The sequence below is a fragment of the Haliotis asinina genome, chromosome 1 (genome assembly GCF_037392515.1).
Source record: "Haliotis asinina isolate JCU_RB_2024 chromosome 1, JCU_Hal_asi_v2, whole genome shotgun sequence".
Taxonomy (NCBI): domain Eukaryota; kingdom Metazoa; phylum Mollusca; class Gastropoda; order Lepetellida; family Haliotidae; genus Haliotis; species Haliotis asinina.
This window is the reverse complement of record NC_090280.1, coordinates 54,577,426-54,601,714: the sequence shown is the minus strand read 5'-3', so window position 1 is coordinate 54,601,714 and position 24,289 is coordinate 54,577,426. Positions and strand designations below refer to the sequence as shown.

At 40.5% G+C, this 24,289-nt stretch overlaps 1 protein-coding gene and 1 long non-coding RNA gene across 2 annotated transcripts; one reads left to right on the top strand and one right to left on the bottom strand.

Annotated features, from left to right (window-relative positions):
• Window positions 1–1,874: 1,874 nt before the first annotated feature.
• On the top strand, window positions 1,875–3,920 carry LOC137281028 (uncharacterized). Its single transcript, XR_010956714.1, has 4 exons — window positions 1,875–1,954; window positions 3,203–3,271; window positions 3,468–3,557; window positions 3,805–3,920. It is a non-coding gene; the product is annotated as an uncharacterized lncRNA (long non-coding RNA).
• A 3,568-nt stretch (window positions 3,921–7,488) lies between these two features.
• On the bottom strand, window positions 7,489–22,681 carry LOC137273786 (uncharacterized). Its single transcript, XM_067806646.1, has 16 exons — window positions 22,468–22,681; window positions 20,828–21,333; window positions 19,777–19,888; window positions 19,040–19,214; window positions 16,787–16,847; window positions 16,360–16,495; window positions 14,768–14,956; window positions 13,959–14,087; window positions 13,433–13,506; window positions 12,189–12,282; window positions 11,750–11,811; window positions 11,376–11,502; window positions 10,246–10,379; window positions 9,456–9,626; window positions 8,257–8,379; window positions 7,489–7,844 (listed from the first exon to the last, which is right to left on the bottom strand). The coding sequence occupies exons 1-16, from the start codon at window positions 22,679–22,681 to the stop codon at window positions 7,686–7,688; spliced, it is 2,466 nt and encodes an 821-aa protein (XP_067662747.1). The 3' UTR covers window positions 7,489–7,685.
• Between the last annotated feature and the right edge of the window lie 1,608 nt (window positions 22,682–24,289).

Here is a 24,289-nt window from a genome sequence, read left to right as displayed (position 1 = left end):
TGTGTCATCTGTCTAAAATGAAATAGAACGGACTATAGCAAAGACGCTTTTCAATATTGTTGTTCTGTAGGAGGGGAGTTGCACTGCAGTGTCATTGTTAAACAGGGCTGCAATTGTATATTTTGTCTGTCAGCTAGGATTCAGGAAAGCTACAGGACACTTCTGACAGTCATTTGTAGGTGATTAGTCTTTAATCAGTGAAAACGAACTTGTCGCCGTATGTCCTTGTGAGGTCATGCGTGGTGTGAAATATTCTGGAACAACATGGAAGAAACGGATGTGAAAGTTCTTTGAGACAAGCATCTACATTTCATATTACGGCGGTTGTGTTCAGATAATCTTTTCATGTTTACATATATTGGTAGTTTAACCAAGCTTGCTGCAAGGTGAATGTGACCATCACCGACTTCATCGCGATTACCATTGCTATTTTATCATACACCGTGATTGATTTTTGTACCATCACGCTTTTGCATATTGACATTTCATTATTGTCCAGTAATTTGTATTGATTGGAAACCGGAGTTCATGGTTTAAGCAATCAGCGGTTAACATCAGTATCAGGCATCATCCATTGTGCTGACAGATGGTAATAGCGTGTCAATGTTGTTTGCGTTTATCGATTTTGAGACATACTCATTGCTACCTAGATCAATTACTTAGAGAGTATGTTATGGTTCATTTGTGTTCTTAATTGTGTCAGTACATCCGTCACTCAGTACACCAATATCAAGTAAAGCAAATGTGTGTTTGATAATGAGATTGTTAAAGTATGCAATTGCTATGACAGTAGCTACCATTATAGCTGTTATAATGACTAGCATAAATAAGCATTTACATCCAGAATCGAATCATTGGGAGGAACATTCAGTGAAAAGCAACACAGCCAGCATCAATGATTCGTGTTGGTCCTTGTCGTGATACTGCTCTAGACAACCATGATGAGACAAAAACGTGTCGCAGAACCATTCTCCGATTGTTCAACCATCTTACATGGGTCCTCAGAGTCTCTGGAATCTGTATTGGACAGCCTGTAGACGAAGACAGTGTGGACAGCCACGCCCAAAGTCATCGCATTGATCACACAAATGGATGCCTCCATACATTTTACAGTATAGTTGTCGCGCTGTACCTGTGGACATACACGGGTTGTCTCTTGTACAAAGTATTTCTGCATGAACTTTTTTCCAGTAATTGGATTCAGACTTTCCAGTTCCTTATACTGAATGTTTTGGCGTCGGTTCTTGGTACTGTTGCTTCTGTGAAAGGTCACGGTGGATCATTTCAGGATTTTGCCCTGCAATGTGACGCATATGAGAAGCGCTATGGTACAAACAGACAATGGGCAAAGCAGCTGAGGATAAACAAATTCATCCTAGGTGGCTTGATTTCATTCTGGGTTGTAGCACCAGGGGTGGTTTTGGCATCTACCATTGCTGTAGAGGAAGTTGGAATAAACTATTTCCTCTTTGATGGATCATTGAAATGGCTCAATTACATACTGTCCTATCTGAACAGTCAAGCTCTAATTTGCATCACGTCTGGTTTAATGGTTACTGCAGCTCTGGAATCTCTACCTCTCACCAGTGAACTAGACCGCGTCAATGAAATGTTTCAAGGATGTTTTGAAGACTATAATGGATCATATCATACCGGTAGTGACAGCGTGGCATGTCAGAGTCAGATGGAAAATGGTGTGAGAAGTAACAGTGTTGTAGCACTCATCCGTAGACATGAGCACGTATGCCAGTTAGTTTCCAGTTTCAGTGGGTGTATCAGTTTTGGGATTTTCACAGCATTCAGCCTCTCACTGCCAATGTCATGCTTTGACCTGTATCTTCTCCTCACTCATGTTAAATCTACACAAGACGTCTTTCTGTGTGCATTTAATCTGGCGTTGTGCACGATTGCAACAACGTTGTTTGTGTTAACTGGAGCAAGAACGAACATTAAGGTAAGATCAGTTGCACTTGAAGACAGAATCTCCCAGTCTATGATAGATGGACCCGTGAAGGTCGGGGGTACAATTTATCTTCATTAACCCATGCTTGGTCAGGTGGTCAGGCTCACTGACTTGGTTGCCATTTGACATCGTATGCCAGTGGCGTATATCGATGTTGATGCTGTTGATCACTGGGTTGTCTGGCCCGGACTAACTAACCTCACTCACTCAATATGGTGGATGAACACGTATCTGTCTTATTCTAGGTGATAAGTTTTACCTTTTATCCACCACTATGAGATCAGGCATACAGGCATGTTTCGAACATATTTTCAAATTTTACTTCTGTTAATCCACGTTCTTAAACCAACTACGTCGATGAAATTTAGATACCCACGCAAGAAGTCTTCCCCGATATTGTAACAATATGTGTCCATTAACTAACAGCGAGTTGTAGAATCAATTATGCCGATCTTCTGAGAGTGTGAAACGTTAATGACAGCGACCTCAAAGGGGGTTGAAGTAGCGTAAAATTATTGTCAACCCGAGAGGTTACTGAAGTCCTAAACACTATGAACTTCAATTTCACTCAGTCACACTGTTAAAGATAGTATTTTGTTCTGTTGAATTTTGACTAAATCCTTCTACCATCGGGAGCGACAGGAGGTATGATGTAAATCCAGCTGGGGTCCATGCAGGTACCAAAAGTAATGCATGTCCCCATGGTCCCTAGTATGGTGATCTACCTTCAGTTGTTAGCGATCTATAGCCCATTTTCATACTGTCTTGTCCGAATTTGAAATCCAGTTTAATCGATAGATGCTAGTTTTACTTCTAAAATGCTGTGACATTCTAGTTGGTTTTACTGTTTTTTTGTCCACAGGTTTTCATAATTTACATGTATGCATGGTGCATTTACAACTTGCCGTGCCAGTGAATTTTATCAGGATCGAGTAAAACATATTTAGTTCTTAAACGTATATGTTAAGAGTTATCAATCATTCATATGAAATTCAGGTTTTACTTCACGTCTTAAAATATCCCATGTTACGAGAGACACGCGAGACACGTTGTGGCATTTCGAATTTGTGAAGCCCTATTTCTCGGTCCGCCAGTACCATACAAGTACACAGGGGCTTGCCAAAATGAGAACCGTCGGAAACCAGCATCACTTTGGGCTTTCACATTATCCTGACACATGGGATTTAACTGAAATGCCGTTCAAATCGTTCACCTATCTTACAGTGCTGTTTCTTCCAGGCCCATGCACCCCTTCAGTATGTGTGGAGAATTCCAACTCCTGACCTCAGTGACAAGGCAATGAGAGAGGTAGGCAGGCGAATATCATGTCCCGAATGATCAGAATCAGTGACTACTTCATTACAGACCGAGCACAGTAAAAAAATGATCCTCTTCATCGTAAAAATGGAAGAGAATGTTCCGTGAATGTTACTATTTTTTGTTTTATAAATGTTAATTATGTCATGTATTCGTTATCTTTATTTCCACTTTCATTTGAGAACAGTTGATGCATTTTACGGCGAAACTCACCGGAACATCAATCGGTTTCAACGTGTATGGGTTCTTCACAATCAACCTACCAACGATCTTGACGGTAAGGTTAATTGAGACTTTTGCGAGTTTTGACAGGGCTGTATGTTTAGGTCGTAATGATACAGATTGTTTTCAAATTGAAGTTACACTTTTCTGATGAATGCCGCACTTACCATTATGTCATCTGTTGGACAATGGTCTGAAAATATTCTAGTTCGGACCAGACAATCCGTTTTCATATATCTTGCGTTATGAGACAGTAATTCAACAGTGTGTGCTCTCAGACCATTGGCACCTTCTATTTTCAGATTTTTGGGACGCTGCTCACGTACTTTGTGATAGTTCTTCAGTTCCGACCGTCTAACCCGGGACACCGTGAGAAAACGCTGGACCTCGAGCTGGTAGCTAATCTGACCAGACTCATGGAACGGATGCAGAACTTCACTGACATAATGGAATAATATGTATAATCCAAATAAATGACTATGAATGGCATGTCAGAGCCACCCAGACTTTGAGAACTGAACTTCCTCTGGAACATGCATTTATGTTCTTTAATGGATCATGTATTCTATTGTTTCGAAATCATATATGACATAGGGAAAATAATAGTAAAATGATTTCCCTCTGTTGTTTTTTGTTGGTTGGTTGGTTGTTGTTTTTCTGCTTTTTTTGTTTGTTTTTTTCGGGGTCCGTGGGGATGGGGGTGGTGATGGGTTTCATTGATGGTTCTTTCGAATTTCATTTGAACACATTTGGAGTCGGGTATGGGACAAGTAGCAGGCATCACAACAGACACAAGCTGTTTTACCACTCCCGTTTTTTCAGTGTGGAGATTCACATAATGGCAAAAGTTAAAACAGGAATTTGAACTAGAAGGTTCACTTCAGCATCAGGTTCATTGGTGATCTGTTATTATCAACAGTGGTCGAACGGGCATGTTATCTCACAGGACAACATGAGTAAGCGAGTTTATTAGCTTGACATAAAATCTGTATAAACTATATGAACGTCATATTGACATTGCAAGATAGCAGGTAAAAATACATTTTGACATTTCCAACAAGTTAGTCACTTGGTACTATTACTGAATAATCAGCCTCGGGGGTTCAGATATTATACGTGTATCTCCTGGGGCGATTAGTTTCTATGGTTACGGGACTGTATGTCTCTATATTCAGCACAAATCTGCAAGTAAAACGGTTCACTAATTTTTGTTATCGAAGGTACTGTGTTCATTGTTGACAATGATAACATTTACATTGCGGGACCATCGATTTTTTATGATAGTAAAGCTGGGAATAGGAAATTTGTAATTACATACCGTGGATGATTTCCGTTATTGTGTTTGTTGTTTTACGTAAGTGACTTGTGATTAACACGTCGTCAAGCAACGTTTCTGTTGAATCAAAAACTATTAGCTCAATGAAGCCAGAAGTGATGTTGTCACACGTGTGACATGAGTGCAGAAATGGATCTAACAGACGATTCAGAGGATCTTTGCATTAGATATTTTGACTTCCCGATTCACTCGTGTTTATTACAACATATACGATGTTTCAGTGGAGGCAGTTGTGAAGCAGGTGATGTGCAATGTTGTTAGTATAGCATTGATATACGGACAGAGTTATGTTAGAACAGCAACGTTCAGGCTGATAGTGCTTAAAAATCTGACATGTTTTTATACATTAGGGAGTAATGCTTACAAAATACTGAATAAACAAAGGGGATATTAATGAGAACGTCAGTAAGGTATTGAACAGAGAATGAAGAGTTGATGGTAGGAATGTATGTCCACAGAAGTTCTCCCTTCCTCAACACGGGAGGCGGGGTAGTTTAGTAGCTAAAGCGTTCGCTCGTCACGTTTAGATCCGAGTTCGATTCCCGACATGAGTACAATGCATGAAATCCATTTCTGGTGTTCCCTGCAGTGATATTGCTGGAATACTGATAAAAACGACGTGAGACTTAACTTGCTGACCATTGATCATGACAGCATCTTTTAGATGCCACACAAAGAAGTCAGATTCACCCAAATGGGGTTACTAGCACCAGTCTGTCTGATCTGTATTCCAAAACGGTAAACGTTTAAACCCTCTTTTCGTCTTCCTTTCATCACACTCCAGGTAATATTCAACTGAAATATGCTCCCAGAGAGACTCCCTCCATTAAATCTGGTATCAGTTGTGCCTCATAATACCAATGTCAATGTCAAATTAATCTGACCATTTAAAGCCTGTAGGACCGCTCTACTAGCTATCACGCTGTAGTCAACAATTTCCGATAGTCCTCATTTTGCGACCAGGTACTTTAAAATGTTATAGATGAATGTCAATACACATGTTTTTTTGTTATTACAATATTCGAACTTATAGGACAAGTAATTAGAAGTATTGTCTCTCAGGAAAGACCTGATACAAATAGTTAACTGGATATGCATTTTTAAATTTCAGATTATATGTGTACATATCTAAATTTTCAAACGTTGGTGTATTTGATAATTTAAAATTGTTGTTATCTGTATCCTTGAAGGGGTTCCACGAAGCCTCATTTTAACTTTTGAAGAAATTCTGCCGCTGTTTTAGTAGTAGAATTGGCCATTGAGCCTTCAGCAACCTATGCTTGTCTTTAGAGGCGATTAACGGGATCGGATGGTCAGGGTCGCTGACTTGGCTGGCACATGTCATCGTATCCAAATGGCCCTTGTCGACGTTCATAATGTCAATCACACAAATATCTGGAGTAATTCGTCAAACAGGGAGGGTATGGTGGTGTGATGATGTGACGATTCCGTTGTGGCAGTTCATGTTTACATGACGGGTAAACAAAATGAAGCGTTGATTTGAAGAAACAAGTGAGATTAATGTATACATGACACGTGTTCTTATCGAAAAGGGGATAATGGTCTACTTTAAAAAATGAACCACCGGGCTCCACAATACTCTGTGGCTTAAGTGTATTACACCGGACAATCTAACCACACTGTCTCAAACGAAGAAAAAGGTCACTCAAACACCCATCCAAAGTTTATATAATCCAGTCAAGTTCCAAACATTATCGGATGCAACTCTCTTTTCTGTTGACAGAAGCCGGCATTTTGTAACGTACAGATAAAGACAAATGAGTAAGTTTACCGCGAAGCGCTTCGTGACATGACGTTAAATACTCACTCACACACTTCTTGCATTAGGCACTTCATCACCCGATAAAAGTAAATTTACAAACTACAACTTCGATCCAAGCCAAAATGGTCTTGTTTATCCATTCGTAAAAGATGTCCCTCAGTCTCAACAGAGTTGTGTGGAAGATGAAGTCAGCACCATTGACAACTGTCAAATATATGACGATTTGTAGGAATTCCAATAGCTATGCAAGGTACTTTATACCACGGCAGTATTGTTATATCGACAATCATACTTCCATTCTCAGGAATTTTTCCTTTACACCAAACTCGATTTGTTCCTGGTGATAGTCAAAACTATGTGACAGTCAAGAGTTGCACTGAAGTTTTATATGTAATTCATCTGCTACGATATTTCTGCTGGCTGACTGAAATCCCCGAGATTCACCATAAGCTCAGTAGCATAGTTAAGAAATGGTTGGTCCAAGACTTTGAAACTGATCCCAAATGTTTGTAAAACAAATCTGACTGGAATTTCTGGTTCATCGATCACTTGATTTTCTTGTCTGTAGTGGCAGAAGCACAGCAAAGTAGCGTGATGCAAAACATTCTTCCATTTTTAAGAAAATTTTGTGAATAGCGGGGCATGCTTAGTAACCGTATCTCAAACTCCTGTTTCATCAATGATATTCAGCAATATATTCATACACAGGAATTTACCCTTTGCGTTTCTAGGGATAGTCAAAACAGGGGATTCTGTTACACTGATGTTCTATAGTTCTGTCTTATGCCATTTGTGCAGTCGATAAAACTTTGTTTCACATTGTTTTAATGAAAGACCTGCGTAACTTAAAAAAAAAACAATAAAGCATTTTCATTTCGGTTTTTCGTGTGTCGTATATTTTTACACGTTCACGAAGAGACTGATCATATTGTCTTGCTTTCATTGATCTCAACATGTCAGTGCCTTGTTCTTGGACAGCGGTCGTGTCTGTGGTTTCACCTACGAAACTGAACCTTATGCTTGTATACAGTTGTCTGGTTTGGTATCGTGAGAACGTCCCTCCTCTATCTAATTGTGCCCTCTATTGTTTCACGAAGGATCTCTGTGTTATTTTCAGCAGCCATGAGCTGTCGTAATACCAGACGTTTATAAACACCATTTTTCAACATAAGTTCTGTGTGGGTTCCGCTTTCAGCTATATGTCCTCGGTCAATCACCATCACCTTGGAACAGATCATAGAAGGCAGATTAGAATAACTTGACAGAGATCTCCGGAAATAATTCTGGCTAACCCGACATCGATAAGTGTTAAATTCCCTGGGTTTAACATATACTATAACGATAGGTATACATAATGTGTTCGTGGAAAATCAATAGTTGCAGTTACATTATTTAGACCGACCTTATCTGTTGCTCAAGAGAGATTCACCTGTGTAATTGCTTTGGTGAAAAAGTTAATCAACTGCACAACCTTTGCCTGTAGGGGATCCCACAAAACGGTTACATCTACGTCGCTTGTTTGTATCTGAACCCGTTTGCCTCATGTGGACTAGAGTATGTTTCGAGCATAACACAACACCGTATCTACAATGAATAATGGAAACATCCACTTGGAACCTTGGGGGTCTCATTTACCTTATGTGCATTTTTAACTGTTGAGAGTCTGTGAGCGATGACGATGACCGTTCTTCCCTTCATGGCGCGGTCTATGGCCTCCTGGACAAGGTGTTCACTCTCGGCGTCTAGAGCACTGGTGGCCTAGAAAAAATTGCGATGTGTGGAAATAAGACTGCGGGGTGTAGTTATGGCGAGTCATAATGGAACGCTCATACATACACTATCCACTCCCATCTACATGCATGCTCCAAGTGCTTTGTTTTTCCCGTCGATCGTTGGATGTCAATCTCATCTCCCTGGGGATCATTCAACTCGTGCAGCCACTAGGCGCACCAAGTTAATGTGGCTTTCCCATTTTTACGAGGTACCATTCACAGATGAGTGGACTGGGATACATAGTCAAACACTTTGTCCATGTTTACTGCACGTTGCTGTGCCCGCATACTATATGCTCATGTGGCCACCATCTGACCATTTACCAGTGGATGTAGGTATTATTTTAAGTGCAAATATCGTGTACTCTACACAAGGGGTTGTGACAATACTGAAAAAGAGTCTGCACACAAAGTTGACTCCAAAGCTTTTCCACCCGGTCACAGGTGGGCTAGCTCCCGTCACCCGAAGCTCGCTGGATCACTAGCCTGGCGCCTTTGACAGCTCGTCCACCGCGTTCCAGGTACATGGTTTTATCGTGGACTGTCAAACAGACATCCACATGTATGCACACTGGGCACAGTTTGTTTTTCTACATAGTTCTTAGCCGAATGAAGGTGAACATGCGCCCGATGTTAACATGGAACAAAGTAGGTTATCAGGGAACCATGCAGAAATATGCCCTTGGCACTAATGCATCGCTATTTACTGTCTCATTTTTTTCTGAATACGACATGCTCGATGCTTATCAAGATGCTGGTGAATGTGTGGTGTGCAGTTATGATCATGCTGTAATACAGATACGGCTTTTCAATACTGCAGAGACCGACCCCATGTTAAAACGTCAGACCTCAGTAAATCGTTCGTTCCAGAAGATCTGGGTAATACTCGTCTCCATGGACATCGAACAGGCGATAAGTAAAATAGACAGGTCGGGTCCGATGACACTCTAGTCACTAAACTGCGCAGATCGCTGCTCTTGATGTCAGTCACTGGATTGTCTGGTCCAGACTCGATTTCGAGTGCGGCGTTAAACAACATGCAACCGCAGCAACCGTCCTCACCTCGTCCAGCAGCAGGATGACTGGGTCCATGATGAGGGCTCTAGCAATGGCTATCCTCTGTTTCTGACCCCCAGACAGACTCATACCCCGCTCCCCAACCAAGGTATCATATCCATCATCAAACGACATGATGAAGTTGTGTGCATTGGCTTGTTTAGCTGCTTGAATCACCTGTTACAGACACTTGAAGGATAAGTGTTAAATCAATAAAGACAATCAAGAAAATATCTGAAAATATAAAAAGAATTAAGTATTACTTGATTTTCCTCTAGGTATTTTTACGTGATGTCGCCGTTGCATTACATCACCTGAATGCACCTCTTAGTTGACCTTTGTCGATGTTCATAATGTCAATCACACAACTGTCTGAAGCAATTCGTCAAATAGAGGCGGCATGATGATGTGATCATTTGACGATTGTGACAGTCCATATGTATGTGACGGGTAAACTAAATGAAGCGTTGATTTGGAGAAACACATGTTTTGTTTCGTGCATAACGCCGCACTCAGCGATATTCCAGCTACATGACGGCGGTCGGTAAATACTCGAGTCTGGACAAGACAATCCAGCTGGCATATTGCTGAGGGCGGCGTAAACTAAAGTCACTCACTCACTCATTCACTGGAATAAAGCAACTGTTCATGACAGAAACCTGTGTGTCACAATATGACTAAAATATTGCTGATGTGACGTTAAAATTCAATTCACACAGTCACTCACTCATTCACTCAGTCAGAGTCTAACATTGCAGCAAAAATATCTAATCACACACACACACATTTTACTCACTTCCTTGTCAGATGCTAGTTTACCGTAGGCGATGTTGTCTCTGATGGAGCATGCAAACAACGTTGGCTCTTGACTCACCATCGCCATCTTGCGACGGAACCACGCTGGGTCAAGTGACTTCAGATCATGACCGCCTGTACATATTTTTACAACGGTTTAACACAGAGTGAGTGAGTGAGTTGGGTTTTACGCCGCACTTAGCAATATTCCAGCCATATGGCGGCGGTCTGTAAATAATCGAGACAATTCAGTGATCAAGAGCTTGAGCACCGATCTGCGCAGTTGGGAACCGATCAGACATGTCAACCAAGTCAGCGAGCCTGACCACCCGATCCCGTTAGTCGCCTCTTACGACAAGCACAGCCGCCTTTTATGGCAAGCATGGGTTGCTGAAGGCCTATTCTACCCCGGGACCTTCACGAGCCAGTTTAACACGGACATGAGCGTCATGGACGCAATGTTTCTGTACAAATTGAACAATAAGCAGTCTAGTCAAGCCGAAAACCCAGGTTCCCTGGATAGGTACAAAATTTGAAACCTATTTCAAGTGTCCCCCCCCCCACCCCTCCACCTGTGCTGTTACTACGATATTGCTAAAAGCGGTGTAAAACTATACTCACTTCTTATCGATATATACATAATGTATAAAGTCAAACCACTCCGATATTGTTTCATATCAGTACATGCATATACATTGGCTGTGCATATGAAAAGGCCATATACAATACACGAAGCGTATAATACTGACGTTTGCAAAATATTAATACAATCCGCGTTTTTGCATGTGTAACAGTAAATATACTGCACTCCATTTCAGTGTATTAATGAGAAATGATTATGAACCATACTATATACGAATTATATACAGAGGGACAAAATAAGGGATCACATGAAAGGACAAGTGTTCCTTTTTTCCAGGTTTCTTTACAACCTTCACAAGAAACACGAAAAACGTAAGGGAACACTTGTGCTTTCGTGTGATCCCTTATTATTCCCACACTACATATTCAACACAGTTGAACCCAATTGTTAATGTTTGTTTGATTCATTTAAAGGCAACCTCCTCACTGATCCATACATTACATTTTAATACAATGAAATGTCATGCACGTTTGGCTGTGTTAACCCACCTAAATATATTGTCCCTTTCTTCGGGTCGTAGAAACGCTCAATCATTGAGAAGATCGTGGACTTCCCCCCGCCAGAAGGGCCAACCAAAGCAACCATCTGACCTGGAAGCACGTGGAAGGATAAGTCCTGAAAACAACCCATTAAAACCAAAAAGTCATAATTTTAATACTGGAAACAATTATTGTCCATGTTATTTTTTATTTGCTATATTTAATAATCTTTGCATATTTGTATGGAGAAAACATGTTTTATTATCAACGCTGATATACCACGGGTATCTACTTTACTTGACATTTTCATTGCTGAGTGAATGAATTAAAACTTCGTCACGTTGGCAGTATATCAGCCATATTGTGAGATAAAGGATGCTTACCTCCAGGACTTTAGTTTCCGGTCTGTTCGGATAGCAAAAGTTTACGTCCTTGAACTCAATTTCTGCAAAACACGCTCATTATGAGACACGGAGAAGCGTAAAATACCCCGCAAACTGATGTTATAATTAGTGAAGTTGTACATATATACTCGCCACAATGCCCTTTTAATTATTCTAAGCAGCAAAAGAATCACAACTCTGTGTTTTTGTCAAGTTTTGAAATTGAAAACGTAAACATGAACACGTATTTTTATGAGATTTCATTTATTTACGACTTACGCGTTTATTTTGCTGTTCAGTATATATGAAGACGCTCCAATGGCTAAAGACCAGGAAATAAGGTTTGCTTTCTAAACTAACCAGGTCGCACTGTAAAACTGCTGTCAAATGTAGTAATTGTGTCTCCGCAGATGAGTAATAGTTTATGTTAAATACTCACCCCCTTCAAGTGTGTTTGGTGCGAGTCCATCTTCCGTGTCATTGTCTGGAAGCCTATCCAAAAGTGTGAAGATTCTACTCGAAGCACCGACAGCCTGTCGAAGAAAGCAGAGAAGCAATGGACGTATTTCATCGTGGTCTGTTAGAAATGACAGTAGTATTCGACTGAGGTCAGTTCATATCAATTCATGATCCTTTGTAATACAGTTGTGAGAAAGATTGTCTAAGTGTGTGTGTGAGTGAGAAAGAGAGGTGGAGTAGGTGTAGAGAGGCAGAGAGAGAGAGAGAGAGAGAGAGAGAGAGAGAGAGAGATGGGGAAAGAGAGAACAAACCATATATGCAATCCGTACATGCATGTCTATCACACAAAACCACACAGTTGTTGACAGACAAATCATCAACTACACTAAACGTTATACTGTATTATTTTGTTGAAGACATTTCATGGTGCCATACAGTTATCCAAAAGAATTTAATACTGAGCAAATCAGAGAGGAATATGCTGGTATTGTGTTTGTGACCTTATTTGATGTCTGCCCCTCATTCGGATTTTAATGTACATGCCTTGAACATGAAACATATTGTTCTGCTGTCTTCCAGTGATGGCGATGTTCACTTACCACAATTTACATGACAAATTGCGAATAAACAAGGATATGCTGAGCTCAAGAAAATGTACAATTGTGAAGAGGGTGACAGGGACATCCTATCAGAAGTCCCCAGTTCTGAATGGCTGCAATTGCCAGTAACAAAATAAATGTATCACGAAATCCACAGAACGATTATGGCCAAACAGCGAATGACATTATTCGATTCGGTTGCGGTTGCCAGTATATATTGCTAGATTTGTTTTCAGGAAATAAATAAATAAATAAATAAATAAATAAATAAATAAATAAATAAATAAATAAATAAATAAATAAATAAATAAATAAATAAATTTTGACTATAGACTATAAAGCATATGATGACCGATCAGGCTATTAAGGAAAGGTGTGTTTTTTTCATTATGAGGTTATGTTGAAAACAAATATCACTGAAATATTTTTCGACAAAGTCTATCTTTATGATACGCACAACTAATCAATAACAGATGGTACAATTGTGACGTTTCAAAAGGGATATTTAAGAGAAATATCATCAAAACAGACATTCCCAAAGCCCGCTTTAAGGATCATGGTGTATACAAGTGTTTCGGTGAAACGTATCGGTAAATAAAAGGATACGCGAAACACATTACCCCACCTGCATGAAGTCCCCGAATACACTGGAGAGTATCCCGAAGCACATTGAGACCGACAGGGTGTACAGGAGAAAGGCTGAAATCAGCATTGTTTATTTATAACACGTTGTGGCAAAAACACTTACGACTATCGTAGCGCTAAGAGAGGTTCGAAAATCTAGGCACTGTCTTGATATCTGGTAAAATATTGCACTGTTCTCGCTCGTGGCATTGATTTTGTGACGTTGTTTGATGGCTGCCCCTCATTCAGATTTTAACTGTCACGAACATCAAACATATTGGTCTGCTATCTTCCGGTGATGGCAATATTTTATACTCACTTAATACAATTTATACAACGAATTCCATGGTCTTCAAATTTAGAAATAATTTTAACAATGCACAGTTTATTTCGTGGTTAATATCCAGTTAGCTTAATGAACTGCATTTGTTTGAGTTATCACTCCAGACTTCATGCAGACTAAATGGTTCTCGTGGGTCATGCGAGGAGGATGGTAAATCTGGGCTATCTACACCCATGATACTCACAAGCAAGCACCCCCGCTGTGATACCAGTCGAGGGGTCCAGAGTGTTGTCGTGGAGCAACTTTCCCCCGTACCAAAGAACCAGGAGAATTCCTCCTTGTAACATCATACCCACCACGCCCATATAACCACCTGCGGTACAAGCACAAGCATTACGTCACGATGACTGGGCCACTGCACTCTTCCGCATTTTTCTGTTCGATTAAACTTTTCGATCAAAGTATTCGATCCATTTATTTAATGTTATTTTTAACCTGCAACAACGTTTACATCGGGAATAAAAGAAAGTTTTCATTTTGAACATTGATTCCCATTCACACTGCCAGTGTTTGACGTCTATAAAAATGAACATATGACATATAAATAATATTTATATACTGGCACTACTATCCACAATCTCGAATCGTAGTCACAGGTGCTCGGATCATTTATGCACATTTTTAAATGTACATTTACTTGCATGTTTTAGGATGTATGTTACAAACGAAACGTTACAGTGTAACCCACTTTGCCAGTGTTTAAATGGTTACAGATCTTGACCTTCAGGTTCCAGATAGATGAACTCTCGAGGACGCGTGTATTCTTCTAACTTGAAGGGCGGGGTCAAGGCAAGTAACTGTTACTTGCGATACGTAATTCCTTAAGACTAATGTTGATTAGAATGCATTACAACATTTGTAACCTTGCGACTGTATGGAGTAAAATTTAATGTACTTGCCGCTTACTAATACTCATCGTCATATTGCAGGATGATTACTAGAAGCGGCGTAGAACTTCACAAAGTCACTGTTTTATACGACGCATGCACATACCTTCCATGTAAGCAATTTTCTTCCCAATGCAATAACTTCTGTCAATGAAATTTTTATATTCTTCCTTTGCTTTCTCTTCCGCGGAGAACATCCTTACAGTTCTGATGCTGGAGAGGGACTCCTCCGCCTGACTGCCAGCCTCACCGAGGTGGTCTTGGAACAGCCGCCGACATTTCTTCATGTATTTACCTGTAGCCAAAAATGGTACTGTCTGTATTGTATATTTTTAGATCGCCGTCATATAACGTGAATACTGCCGACTGCGGCAACAATGCAATACTCCATATGCGCAGGCGTAATTCAGGTAAAATCTTTCAAAAGTTGATAAGCGTTCTTTCTATCGTTAATCCAGGTGAGCTTCAAGTAGGGAAATGGGGCGATGGGGTGGCTTTGTAGTTAAAACATTCGCTTGTCAGGGTTCGAATCCACAAATAGGTGTAATATGTGAAGCTCATTTCTGGTGTCTCCCGCGGTGATATTGATGGAATATTGATACAAGAGCATACTCACTCACAATGTTTGGAAGAAAGACGAGCTCACGCAAGCCGTATGACATAGTCGAATCGGAATTCAGGGTGTTACCAATACTTCAGGTGATAACGCTTTGTATCAACACTACTGCCTAATGCTAACGAGGAACACTATGGGCATAAGGGAGATGAAATCATGATCAATGTGTATGAGCACACTAGAAATAGTCTACACATACTGTACACACCAGAAATAGTCTACACATACTGTACACACCAGAAATAGTCTACACATACTGTACACACCAGAAATAGTCTACACATACTGTACACACCAGAAATAGTCTACACATACTGTACACACCAGAAATAGTCTACACATACTGTACACACCAGAAATAGTCTACACATACTGTACACACCAGAAATAGTCTACACATACTGTACACGCCAGAAATAGTCTACACATACTGTACACACCAGAAATAGTCTACACATACTGTACACACCAGAAATAGTCTACACATACTGTACACGTGTGGAATCAACCCTGAAATTCAGCGAACGCATTAACGACAAGGGAACCCACAACTTCCATCTTTTGGCAGAAAATCATTTCTTCAGGACAGCGCCCACTGGTTACACAACACCAAATATTTTCCCATCGACCTCTAAAGTAACCATATATTTTCTAAAAAGAAATATCCAGGCTGTCAACAACCATTCCATGTACACATGGGTGCAGAGTAGCCTTTAAACTGCTGTAAAAATAATTTTTGGCCAACTTGCCCGTCTAATTTTCTGAGCTCAGGAAGCTGAACACATCATTCACACCTCCGCACCGAATGCCATCTATTTGAAAATATCTGTACATGCATAACCGCAAGTATAATAAGTATATACGTGTGTCGTGGTGATAAACATTACAGAACTACATTCTTAAACTTGTGGCCAGTTTTAATAACTGGATGGATGTGCTTTTGAAACATCTTACACTATTTCATCCAATCACAGCTGTCACATATCTCTGTCTCTTTAGTTGTTCACAAACGATACTGGCTCAGGCAGCATGTGGTTCTGATTTAGTGTCGTGTACCCTACTGCGTTGTGCGTGGGACTCACCATATTGAACAGCTCCTACAGACACCACAGGTATCACGGCCAACAGCACCCCCGTCAAAGAAGCTTTGAGGTAAAACATCAACGACAAAGACCCTATGATCTGTAGGCTGTTTTTTGCCAGCATGGCAACGTTAACCTGTAATTTGATAAACAACAGACATGAAGAGGAAAAATAATACACAGACACTTTCGCCCAATGTATAATTTAAATTTAAATTGCATATAAATTTCGCCCAATGTAAAGCCTTCAGTTGAATGTCCAAAGAGTGTATCGGCCATTAAACAATATCCCAAAGATGACAGCTTTGTCCGATGAATATTATTCCACTTCATTATGATAAATGACCGAGCTATGAGATGCAAACATGCATACCGATTTCATGTACACTCAGCTGGGAAATACTGCTGATGTGAAAATAATGCTTACCGTCAGACAGTTCTGAATAACTTGAGTATCGGATGCCAATCTGTTGCACAATTCTCCAGTCCTGGAATGAGGAATATGAGATGAGAAATGGTAGCAAATAAACACAGTTTATACATATATATGCAAAGACTTTGTTCTATTTAGTAAATGTGCAACAGAAGGCAGACCACACAAGTAACTGTTTTGATAGAACATAGCGAGTTAACGATACTGTTAAAGGTCAGATGCAACCAAAATATCAAACATAATTAAAACATAGTTATCGCTTGTTCGTGATGTATAAAATGCATTGATGATTGTTAAGATACCGAACCCAGTCAGAACCGATGGTGTCCGCTCATGTGTAACGACGCATTGTCATTGGCCATTGGTTCATTTGCCATTACGCTTAGCTGGCTCTTTGTTTACGGCTTGTGTTAATTTCAAATTGCATGTGGTCAGTGATTGAAGTTATTTATTGCATATTGCCATTAGCAGACAGGGAGGTAGAGATATAGGTGTGAATAAACCAGACATTAAGTTTTCTCTGTGACAGAGTCTGCTCACCATAATCAAAATGTTTTGGTTTTTTTGTTTGTTTGTTGTTGTTTTTTGTTTTGTTTTTTATGTAACGAGTAGATTATTTACCTGTTTGTGTACACAACCAAAATTAGACTACTGCTCACGACCACATACTCCGGGTTGGCATACTGTCTCAAGCTTCGAGGACCTAGTCACTGCGCACGTTATGAGCGCAGCGGAGCTGTTGAAACCACTTTTTCCCCCAGCGCTGGGGAAAATTAGTGAATCGGCTGAACCTTTATAGGTTGAGTTGGCATTTTTGATGATTTGTTTCGGTAAGCGCATACCGAAAGGTATCAGAATCGTCAAATTTGTGTTTTATGTTGCATGTGACCTTTAAAGGAAAAAGGTTATTTGACAGATACACATGCATAAAGAAAACATATTGGAACTGTCTTACTCATAAGACAACGCTCGATACAGACCGACAACTGTAAATACAGATCGTAACAGACGTGAATAAAAAAAGACAGAGAAGACCCATAATGAACCATACGCAAATGGCGAAGTAAGGTAGACAGACGTATTTCAGAAAGAAGCACAAAGAACAATGTGACACAGAACCACAGAGAACAATGTGACACAGAATCACAGAGAACAATCTGACACAGAACAACAGAGAACAATGCACAGAGAACAATGTGACACAGAACTACAGAGAACAATGTTACACGGAACCACTGAGAACAATGTGACACAGATAAACAGAGAATAATGTGACACAGATAAACAGAGAATAATGTGACACATATAAACAGAGAATAATGTGACACAGATTCACAGAGAACAACGTGATACAGAACCAAAAGCTTGGTACACAGTGACAGAGAACTGGAGAAGTGACATAGATGCATGTGTTACAAAGAACTAATTGATACAGAATCGATCGCAGAGAGCCGTGTGACACAGAACAACGGAGTACTATGTGATTCAGAGGACTATAATATATGTGATGCAGAACAACGGACAACAATGTGATTAAATAAACACAGAGAACTGTATGATACAGAACAACGGAAAACTATGTGATACAGAACCACAGAGGGTGCGTGGTTGAGGTTAGCAGAAAACTATGTAATACGAACTATGTGCTAAAACATACGATACAGACCTGTGCTGATACGTGATACAGAACCACAGAGAACTGTATGAAACTGTTCCACAGAGAACTATATGACGAAACAATACAGAGAACTATGTGACGCAGAACCACAGATAACTTTGTTATACAGAACAACGAAGAACTGGGTGATCGCTCTCAAACCACAAAGGGCATTGTGATACAAAACCAAAGAAAACTACTTTGTACAGAACGACTAAGAATATTTATACAGAAACAGTAAGAACCATGTTGTACAGATCCACAGGGAAAACAGTGATCGACCCGGAACCACAGATAATTGTGTGATACAGAACAGCAAAAAACTGTAACCACAAAGAACCGATCAATACAGAACCACAGAGAAGTATGTGATATAAATTACAAGACCAAAGATAACTATGTGATGCAGAACCAAAGTTTGGTACAAAATGACAGAGAACTGAAGAAGTGATAGAGGTCCATGGAGAGTCTGCAACACAGAGTCGAAGAGAACACTACGATGCAAGCTATCATGAAGAACGACAAAGAACATCAAAGAACTACATCACACAACACGTAATAGAGCCAGTGAGCTTCAACTACATAAATACCGGTTTTTGTCGAAAAAGGCCACATCCTGTCGGATGATAGAGTCGAACAGTTTCAGTCTCAGCCTGGCAACCAGTCTATGTCCTGCTAGGGTGAAGAGGCATCCTTTTATCATACTACAGACAGAGCCCAAGATGTAAATACCCAAAACAGTCAACACCGTCAGATCCAAGGCATCTGATAAATAGGAAATGGAGACCAGTTTGACATCAATAACTAGAAACATAAATGTGTTATATACAATGCATGCATTAAAAGATTACGTAGAATTTGTATGTACAAGCGCACATGCCCAAGGACATACACGCGCGTAGAACACACGCGCACAATACATCCAGTTGTTAAAAGACGATACGATTTAGCTGAGGGTTTTAGGTATTGTATGCACTAACTATTATAGCCTAACATTTGTATATATTTATTCCTTGAAACGTAGGCTCTACGTCTCTGTGAGAGATCATCATCATCATCAACAGCAGCAGCAGCAGCAACAGCAGCAGCAGCAGCAGCAGCAGCAGCATACTACTATTTATATAGCGCCAATATAGGGCTCCGCTGTTCAAAGGGGATTTGTCGTTCCCCTCAATCGTTGGGTATCTATGCCAACGGCACGTCGTATTTTCAAATCCGTGGGGGTCATAACTTATGCTGCCAATTGGCACACCAAGTTAATGTGACTTTTCCATCCTTACGAGATTAGAGCATGTACGTAAGTGTCATACTGAACCACATATCCTACCCATGCCTTGTTGTGCTGCATCTACAACCCGACCAAAGAACATCGGGGACACGGTGGATCCAGCACTCTGTCCTATAAGTCCAAGAACACCAAAACAAATGAAGCCACTTTCCTGGATGAGAAATCAACGTATTAAAATAACACACATCTATCTTTCCCGATTTAACATTATCTGGGGACCTGCAGAGCCGATCCAGAAACTGTTCGCAGCCCTTTCTATATTCTTAAACTTGTGATAAACTATACACTTACGACTGTTCGTCACTCTACGAACTCTTTGTGGATTGGGACCCGTGGCCCCGTTCCTCAAAGCGATTGTAGCGCTACAATAGCCGTAAGTCTATATTAAGATATGTGAGTTGGGACTGTCGTAGAGCTGCGATCGTTTCGAGGAGCGGCACCATGGTCTAGCAAAATATGGACGGATTGCTTGTTTTTGAATTTGGTGCTATGACATGGTCTGTATGTAAATAATAATGTGATGAATAAACATGTTTAAAAAAACTCATATGGACTTAAAATATGTAGGAACGCAGACTTGGCCTCGTCTCTATATATCTGGAATAATACCGATGTGACGTAAAACTCAACTCAACTCCAACAGTTGAAGACTTGGGGGGGTGCATTGTCCCTTAGATTCTAACAGATCCGCTGACAGGTGGTCATGAAACCTGAACTAGCCACATTATAGTTCCAGTTCGGTTGTTATGGCTTATGGGTTTCACTAAGGCATTAAAAGAGAGCAATGTCATGGTTGGTGACACTAGAAATGAGCTCAATGTATCCGTACCCGTGTGGGGGAATCGAACCCGGACCTTCGACGCGACGAGAGAACGTTCTAACTACTGGACTAGTCTCCCTGATTTTATAGGTTCTCTCTGTGTATATTCATTTGTAAAGGATACCACAAGCTGCAAGACGTCCGTGAATCGAAACTATAATGGGACATGGGATGCTCCTACCATAACGCATATTAAACGGTCAAAATATATATTCAGAGTCACTTAACCCTCTTAAAGAAAATCGTTAAGGTGTAATTGATAATTCTCACGGGTTTAGCAAGCGATATCAGTCTCATAACATCAACATCTTTCTCGATCGGCTTCCCTTCCTCATCCAGCTCCTCCCCCTTCTCGTTGACTCTGTGGATAATACGGATGGACTCCAGCTTCCGCAATGCCACAAAACTCCACAGACTCATGAAGAACTCCAGCAGACTGAAACAGCCGGCGCTGATCACAAGGGCGTAGTACGTGGGGTGCATTCCAGGGTAAGAGTCATCTTTCAGGAGGGAATACAACACAAATCCTCCCTTGGTGACTGAGAATGAGAGGAATCCGAAGGAGAGGAACACAACTAATGCATGAAACACTCGAGCGTTTCTCTTGAACTGTTGTTGCAGCTGGTGTTGAATGTTTTTGAACAGCGTGTCCTCAAGGCAATGATAGAATGACACCAAGACAGTTGCCTTACATGTTCCCATTACTGCTAAATCAAACACCGATTCCGTCAGATGGAACTGGACAATGCTGTCTAGAAAATAACGGGAATTGCCTCCTGAATTAAAGAAAGTATAAAAAGTATAATATTATTCATTTACATGGTAACTTTGAATAGGTAGTGACACATGGTTCTTCAGATTCAATGATTCAGCGTCTCTTTTGTGATATGAAAACAGTGATATTTCAGAAAAGATTAGATTTGAGCCCCACAATATTGAACAGATCTAGCCTTGTCATAATGCTTGGAATGCTGGCAACATACGTGTTGGTTCTTTCAATATCAAGATGACATGCACTTAACTCATTAAAATTCGGTTCCAAAGTTTGGAATAATGAAGACTTGGATATTATTAAGCGAATGAGTTTCGGTAGCTTTAGCATCAGATACATTCATTAGGAACAGGCTTAAGTGAAATACAATATTCATACCCGTGGTATTTACGATTCTAGAATGCATGAGGGTCAAGATCTACAGGCGTATTATGAAATTAATACAATAATATTACAATCATTTCTTAGTGTTTGATTGTGCGAAACGCCCAATTTATCTCGAGCTAAATTATTTTTGGACATTTTGTCTTTACTTCTCTTGATTCGATCACGATAGTTGACTGCAGAAAAGGCCTTCGGTCTGTGTACATAGCATAAAAAATTTGTCGGGCTAAATGTAGAGAGAGCAAATATAGCATTGTGTAATTTGTTGCCAGGAGACATCAGACTCTTCCTTAAAGTCAAAGAATGTGTTACAAGACAAGGCTATGCTTACATGCGCAGTGTTTCTCTAGTAGGGTGACACAAATAATTGAATCTGTATAATATGCTCCCTGTTAAAAGCTACATATGCATCATCTATAGATATACAGATTACAAACGACGGTGAGTTAGTGGGTGAGTGAGTGAGTGAAAGTTTATATTATAAAGACAACTGTAGGTGAAGGACTATAAAATAACTAGATTATCATAGATAGAGAAGTAAACGAGCATGTTACTGTAAAATTAAACAATTTTATGGACAATTTAACACAGAAATCGGGCTGGAGATCACCAACAACTGAAGGTAGGTCATCATACTCCTGACCAACGGGTCCCACCGTACCTTTGCTAACTGCACGAACCCTAACTGGATTTACATCACCCCCAGCCGCTGAAGACTGGATACATCTTACATATACATAATACAAAGACTTACCTGTTAGCCATAGCACAATCGAAACAATGGCGTCCAGGAGGAGGGTGCCCTGAACAACATTTATAAACCGGAAAGTAGGCAACGAGTACCATGTCCGATCCTGTATTCTAACGTCAACGTCATGTGTTTTATCAACGTTGATGTCGCCATTGGTGCCAACGTTTGGTACACGGGAGTACGTCGTAGTGTTTACAGAAACCGCATAGCCGTTCATCCTGTTTCAGGTGCTGCCATGTACCTTATGTACTGCTTCCTGTACTGTCCTATGGGTCTGTGTCGCCCTATTCTGGTGGGCCTGAATATATCTACGATATATGATTGAAATGGTACGTGCACAGTATGATAATAACGTTCTTCTCTGGATGAAACACCAGACACAATCTAGTGTTTCATGCGTTTTATACGACGCTGAGTAACAGGTGGTTTTTTGATTAACAACTTTCCAAGGGGTCTCATGACATTGTCGTAACTAGGTGGGATTGTCACCTTCAATAAGACATGTATATAATTTTATTTTTCAATAATGAGTGTATTTGTAGTAGTAGCAATTGATTAAATCTTGATTTGGCTGTTGACAACATGTCAACACGTGTAGGTAAAGAAGGGGTATGTTTGTTTGGTGTGTGGTATGACGTCACAATCAACAGTACTCCAGATATTTACTATGGTCTGTGGGGGGTAGTACGAAAATTAAAATTGCTTGCAGAGTGGGAAGAATAGGAAGGCTGGTGGGAGATATGTCGGTCGAAGGCAGACTTGGAGGGTACACATTTAAATAGGAGCACTGGGTTTTGCAAAGCAAATACGCGATGTATATTGCAGTTGAAAATACAACGATCATTATTCTGTCTGTATGTTCTACTGTGTATTATCGTAAACTGTTGAACTTCGCCCACTTTATACATTAACGCACTAGATATTTTGCTAGTAGAAAGGTACTTAGGTTGTAAGGAAATCTGAGTATACTGGTGGAAGGTAGATGGGTAGGTAAGGGCGGGGGTGCTAAATAGATGTACGTCCAAGCAGGAGGTTAGTAGGTAGGCTAGGAAGATTGGTGGTAAATATGTAGGTAGGGGGTAGGATAGGGCCGTTCGTGGTAAATATTAAAGTAGGGCGTCGGTGGGTAGGTTAGCGACACTCAGCAACATTCCAGCTATATGGGGTCGGTCTGTAAATAATAGTGTCTGGACCAGACAACCCAGTGGTAACGCCAAAGCATCGATCTGTGCAACTGGGAACCGATGACATGTGTCATCCAATTCAGCGATCCTGACGACCCGATCCCGTTAATCGTCTCTGACGACAAGCAGAGTCGACTTTTATGGCAAGCATGGGTTGCTGAAGGTCTATTCTACCCCGGACCTTCACGGGTAAGATTGAAAAGTAAGTAGGCAGTGTAGTAACGTAAGTAGGCCGGTATGGTGGCCGTAAGAACGTTGGCTGGTAGCAGTTAACTGGAAAGTCATTTGCATCACATTTTTATCTCATCTCACATTAGCACACTAGCTTCCGACTTTTCAAACATTATCCATGTCGCATTCAATAGTGCTGACCACTCACATTGCGCATATGTAGAGAACGGAAAATTCAAGGGCAGATTCAGGATTTTGGAGAAGTTGGGGTGCACGTAAATCATGACGTCAAACGTTTAGGGGCGAATTGAGGAACGATACGAGCGGAAGTTACCTTTACGACAGAAACTGATTGAAACGTGTTCAGTCGGGTGCTAAATTCATGAGGTCACATATCAAAGGGCAATAATCATCGCGTTAATAAATATATCCAAGCTGTTCGCCAATATGTAAACAGATGGCGTTCTCAT

What these genes read in the sequence shown, in the direction of transcription:
- LOC137273786 (XM_067806646.1), bottom strand. Translation starts at nt 22,681, where the DNA reads ATGAACGGCTATGCGGTTTCTGTAAACACTACGACGTACTCCCGTGTA. An exon ending in TTATTCAGAACTGTCTGACG is followed by an intron (nt 16,496 to 16,786) that starts GTAAGCATTATT and finishes ATCAAATTACAG; the next exon opens with GTTAACGTTGCCATGCTGGC. An exon ending in TATTCGGGGACTTCATGCAG is followed by an intron (nt 12,283 to 13,432) that starts GTGGGGTAATGT and finishes TTTCTTCGACAG; the next exon opens with GCTGTCGGTGCTTCGAGTAG.